Genomic DNA, 6,136 nt, shown 5'->3' with positions numbered 1-6,136 from the left:
AAAAAAAAAAAAAAAAAAAAAAAAGAAGCCAAAATTCATTTTTTATAGACTTGTAAATATTCAGGTGCCTAAATAACTTTAACCTCTATAAAACCTGTGGGTGATTAGACACTATTATTTAGGTGCTTAAAGTTTTCAGGACTAAGTGTGAACTGTTTAGCTTGCAAGCATTTGTGAAAATATGAATAAAGTGCACATGGTGAGGCAGATAGCGTTAATTGTCATAGCTTCATTAAAGTCTATTAAGCCTTTTGATTTTAATGGATCCCTGACAATTGACCATTTGAGGATCAGCCAAGAAATGGATTTAAAAAAAATAGAAGAAGTGAGTTTAGTACCATATTTCTCACATACAACACACACCTTTTCCCTCCAAAATCAGCCCCTCACCATAAAATTGGCCTGCGTGTATGAAGCAGGAAAGCTGATTTTCTGACCAGGATACATACAAGCACACTTTGACTCCTGCTTCACAGTTCAGCACCTATTGAATTACTGTTAAGATGCCTGAAGATCTCATTTTACTTAGTTGCTCATTGTTCTTCACTCCAGAGGTATTAATGATCACCCCTTCTTTTTAATGGCCTTAAAGTTCTACTAATCCTTTTTAGGGAAATTTTGCTATTCCTGGTCTCTCTTTTTATCTATTTTGTACCCTTGGAGACTCTTTAGCACTGTTCAAAATCATAGATGTACTAATGGAAACCAACCTTCAGTAACAGTTTTAGTTTCAGCTTTAGTTAAATAGGAAAGTGATGGTGAGTCAGCTGAAAATCGGGCTCTGTCCCAGCTGTTTGCTGCTATAACTCTGGGATTTTTTTCTTTATTCTGCCTTTCAAAAAGAAGGTGAGTATTATATACTCTTTGACATGTTATATACAAGAATTAGTGGCATGTTATGTTTATATATATCTATATATCTTTATATATAGATATAGATATATATAGATATAATGTTATTGTTACAGGTCACCAACATAACAGGGCTTAAGCTTGAACTAGGAAAATCTTATGTACTATCATGGGGTCAAGTGTTCAGTGACAATGACAGATTTGATTGTTATCCTGCTCCTGGTGCAACAGCAGAACAATGCAGAGTCCGTGGCTGCATCTGGAATGTAAGTACAAATTATTTATCTAATAGGAAGAAAAAGTAAATGGTTAAGAAACTTATCTCTCTTCCTTATTATTTGATATAGTAAAAGAATGGCCTGCCCAAATTTGATATATAATTTATTTTATAAATTTGTCTATCCCCAATACTTTTTGGAAAGAAGTGGTCATATCCTCAGCTGATCTATGTTATAATAACTCTGTGGAACTAAAACAATTTGCAGCCATTGGAAAGTGTTCAGTTCTGAGGACAGAGATCTCTGTGTCAATTTTCTAAACATCATCCATCCAAGTCTGCCATTTGTGAAATCCATAAACCTGGGCAGTGCACAAGCACTTCTCTTCACTTGATTTTCATCAGGTTCAAATTTCTACTTCTCTGAGCACACAACTTTGCCTGCAACTTTACATACATTTTTAAGAAGATGCAGTCACAGCAATTTAGACACCAAGGGGTTTTGCTGTACATGCTAACAACATTAACCTTTTCACAGAAATCTAAAATGTTTGGGCACCTATGTGTGTGTCTGACACATGCTAATTAGCATACATCAGAGCAGTCTTGATTAACTAAGTCTGACGGAGCATGCTAATTAGCATGTTCCAACAGCCTTAGCATCTGTATATTCAGTGTCCCTGCACTTCAGAATGGTAGCGGGGGCACTTTAACTAAAGCTCATTGAATACGCTCTAGAGAAAGTGCTCCCGCAACCATTTTGAAGCTCAGGATGTGAATACACAAAACGCTGTGGGCACTTTAGTTAGAGCAGCTCCTGAGAGCTGCTGTAATTAAAGCACCCACCATACACATCAAAGCAAGTGTAATAATGCCCATAGTGTTTCATTCTAAAAATGGAAGCATTTTTTAGCAGTCTCTTTAATACATTTTAAAAGTAAAGTTGCCAAATACAATTCACTAATACATATTATCTTTTCATTTTCAGAGCCAAACTGTTACGCAGAATGTTCCCTACTGTTACTACCCTCCCAACTATGGTTATTATGTTAAGCAAATTCAATATTCTTCTTCAGGTTTAACAGCAAACCTGAGCACAAATGCTAATTATGTTAAGACTTCACAGTTTACTACACCGATTAATACACTTACCTTGGAAGTGAAATATCATGAAAATAATTTCTTGCAATTTAAGGTAAATTAATATTGCTTCATTTGTTGAAAAGTACTTCGTTTCTATAATCTTTTATAGTTTGTTCAAATGAGTCATCTATTTGTGCATTAATGAACCTTCCTGGTTTTTAGATTGCACTGTTGGTTAGGTAGTCTTCTCAATTTAGCCAAACACCTGGTATTGAGTGTTGAGTTCAAGAATATTTTTCTTCTTACAACATTGTCCTTATTTATATAACTTAATAATGTACATAATTACCTGAAAAAAATAAAAATTTGAAGGATTTTAACTCTATCATTAGGATGTAAGAATTCCTCATTACGAACATACTCATTATTAGCAGTCTTATGTTAATATTTGTGTTATTCGTACTTAGAATATATTCTAGACTTAATGAACCACAATATTGCTATAGTAAACTACATACAATAAAAAATATCATAATAAATGCATTATATTATTCATTTATTTCTCAATGATTATTGATGATTAAGAGTCAGAATATGGAATACAAGGAACATGAAAACCTGATATAGAAAAGCACTGAACATAATAAAAAGCACGTAGAAGGAGAAATCATGTTTACTATATAAATAAATAGGTTCAGAGCCATTTTAACCAACAACCATCCCTGGGAAAACGAAACGTTTTCAATCCTGATGTTTCTTATTTGCCAACCAACTTATTTCAACTGTGACAAGAATGGAAACTGAGTGAAAGAGAATGCCTCACTGAAGCAGTTACAAAATATTTATTTTTTTAGCTGATAGCGACTAGTCTATTAAAGTTTTTTTTTTATTAGTCCAACTTAAACATTTTTCCCTGTGATAAATCATCTCTGTAAAGGGGAGGACTGAAAGATATCTTTTCAGTTAATATGGGAAATACTGACTGAAATATGGGACTGAAATTCGAAGTGTCATCAGTGTATATAACCTGTGAATATTTTACATGCATTTGAGTGAACCAATTTCTCCTTCGCAGATTTATGATTACAACAGTAGAAGGTACGAGGTTCCAGTACCACTAAATATCCCTAGCAGCCCTAGAAGTACAGCTGAGAATAGACTCTATGAAGTATCAATTCAGAATGAACCATTTGGGATCCAGGTTCGACGCAAAAGCACAGGAACAGTTATGTAAGCAAGGGTTTCTTGGGTATCCAAATAGCTATCTTTGTTAATTTTAGATTGATCCATACCATCTTAGAATCTGCTGTGTTGTGAAAGTCATTTGGTGGATTTGTGTCTACTTTCCCCAGTATAGTAGGAGTCAGTCAAATGAGCCTCTCTTTCTAGTGTCTGCTCAGCCACTGTCTAAATATGAGAACTGCTTTCTGAACTGCCTTTATAGAATAATTATGAACGGACTGAACTTCTGTAAGTCTAGCTGTACTGAAAAATATGTTGCTTACCTCACAATTGGACAAACCTTTTCCCAGATTTTCACAGTATGGCCCATGCCAATTTTGCCCATAATTTTAGAATGATATTATGACAATATTTTTTTTCTCTACAATTTTCTGTGGATTAATTTATTGTTTTGTTCTGTCTTGTTCTGTCCTTTTGTTTTATTCCAAATTGCATTTGATTTTGCTTTTTCTTTGTGTGAGATTTTTCCCCCTTCCTTGTGTTGTGGGTATGACTGTAAAATGTTTTGTTTCCTTGTGGCTTGACATGGACTGTGATTGACTGACTTCTGTTTCTTCTGCTGCTTTTCTGGAGTAGACAGGGCTTCCTTACTTGCTGTATGTCTCTGTGGGGTGCTTTATTTTTTATTATTTTGGAGACTTTTTGGCTATATATTACCTCAATAGTCTCCCTGTCTTGTAAAATAGACCCCTACAGGATTGTAACTTTCTGAAGTACAAGTGGTAACAGAAGTAAAAAATTGTCTCCACCAATAAGTATGATAGGTAGATGTATTGTATGTCTTTACATCTAACTAGATTTTTCTACCATTGAATAGAATGTTTCATCTTCACCCTTGAATTTGGTGTGATCAACCTGAAGCATTTGGAAAATGGGGGAACTATTGTTCCAAGCTATAGTTAACAACTTATAGATTCATAGATTGCAAGACTGGAAGTGACCTTGGAAGTTCATCGGGTCCAGCCCCCTGCACCTGGTAGGAAAGACAACTGGGGTCAGATGACCCCAGCAAGGTGACTGTCCAGTCTCCTCTTGAAGATTTCCAGGGTAGATGATTGTACCACCTCTGGAGGAAGCCTATTCCACAGTCTAGAAACCCTGGCTGTAAAGAAGTTTATCCTAATGTTAAGCTTGAAAAGGTCTTCCAGGAGTTTATGGCCATTACTCCTGTTATCCCCAAGCGTGCCTTGGTAAACAGTTGTTTGCTGAGCCTTTGATGGTATGACCCCTATGTAGTGGTAAGCCACTATCAAGTCCCTTCTCAGCCTTCTCTTTTTCAGGCTAAAGAGTCCCAGGTCCCTCAGCCTTTCTTCATATGGCTTGCCATGCAAGCCTCTGATCATATGGGCAGCCCTTCTCTGGACTCTCCTGAGCTTTACCACATCCTTGTTGAAGTGCAGCGCCCAGTACTGGATGCAGTACTCCAGCTGTGGTCTCACCAATGCTGGGTAGAATGGAAGAATCACTTCCCTAGTTTTGTTGGAGGTGCATCGATTGATGCATGCCAGGGTATTATTTGCCCTGTTGGCTACGGCTCACAATGCCGGCTCATATTCATACTATTGTCTGTTATTACCCCCAGGTCCCTTTCATTCATGGTGCTGGTCACTTTGGCATTGCCAAGCCTGTAGGTGTGTGTGTGTGGGGGGGGGGTTGTCCCCAGGTGGAGTACTTTACATTTCTTGATGTTGAACTTCCTTTAATTTCGATCTGCCCAACTTGCTAGTTTATCTAGGTCTGCCTGTAGCTGTAATCTATCTTCAAGTGTGACCACACTTTATCATAACTTAGTGTTGTCCAAAAACTTGGTCAATGAGCTTTTCACCTCCACATCCAAATCATTGATAAAGGTGTTGAAAAGCATTGAACCAAGCACCAACCCCTGAGGGACACCACTGGCCACTTCTCACCAAGGTGACACAGATCTGTTCATTAAGGACTCTCTGGGGCCTACCCCACAACCATCCTACCCGCCTAACTGTCTCATGGTTGAGCCACAGTCCTCCAATTTATTCTTGAGAACATTGTGAGATACAAGATCAAAGGCGTTTTGGAAGTCATGGTATACCATGGCAACCTCCTCTCCCTTATCTAGGTGGTGAGTTACCTGATTGTAAAAGGAGATGAGGTTGGTAAGACAAGACCTGTCTGCGATGAAGTCATGCTGGCAGAATCCTACCTTCTGTAAGCCTATCATATATAGAATCCTTGATGATTTTTTCCAGGATCTTTCCTGGGATACAAGTTAGGCTGATTGGCCTATAGTTATCCAGGTCCTCCCTCCTCCCTTTCTTGAAGATGGGCACAACATGGCCCTCCTCCAGTCCTCAGGAACTTCTCTGGAGTGCCATGAGCTTTGGAAAGGTTTTGCCAATGGTCCTGCAATAACTTCGGCCAGCTCCTTCAGCATCCTCAGATGAAGTTCATCTGGTCCTGATGATTTATAGATGTCTAATTTTTTCAAATGATCACATACCAGTTCTATGGTAATAGTAGGAAGGCAGTCATACCTACCCTGCTCATTCTGTACCCACTCTGGCATGATTTTACCCATGGCTGGCTGAAAGTCTGAAGCAAAGTAGTCATTCAGAGCTCAATATTCTCCTTAACTTAAATACTGTACGGGAAAGAAAGTGTTTGTTTTCCAAATGGAAGGGTGACTGATGAGAGTAACTCTAGTTAGTAGCTGAGGTCATTTTATAGGCTGTGTTAGGCAATGTTTTGAGATGGAGTAGGAAGATT

The 6,136-nt window shown here is 37.8% G+C and overlaps 1 protein-coding gene across 1 annotated transcript in view; it reads left to right on the top strand.

Moving 5' to 3' along the window:
• Positions 1–6,136, top strand: part of SI (sucrase-isomaltase) — a 192,885-nt gene that overhangs the window by 96,143 nt on the left and 90,606 nt on the right. Inside the window, exons 25-27 of the mRNA XM_019503238.1 lie at positions 969–1,118; positions 2,058–2,264; positions 3,228–3,382. Coding sequence (XP_019358783.1) covers positions 969–1,118; positions 2,058–2,264; positions 3,228–3,382 — 512 coding nt within the window. The remainder of the gene's footprint in view (positions 1–968; positions 1,119–2,057; positions 2,265–3,227; positions 3,383–6,136) is intronic.

This window comes from Gavialis gangeticus, unplaced genomic scaffold (genome assembly GCF_001723915.1).
Source record: "Gavialis gangeticus isolate Ggan-Ray unplaced genomic scaffold, GavGan_comp1, whole genome shotgun sequence".
Taxonomy (NCBI): domain Eukaryota; kingdom Metazoa; phylum Chordata; order Crocodylia; family Gavialidae; genus Gavialis; species Gavialis gangeticus.
The sequence above is the reverse complement of the archived record's forward strand: the minus strand, read 5'-3'. Positions and strand labels throughout refer to the sequence as shown.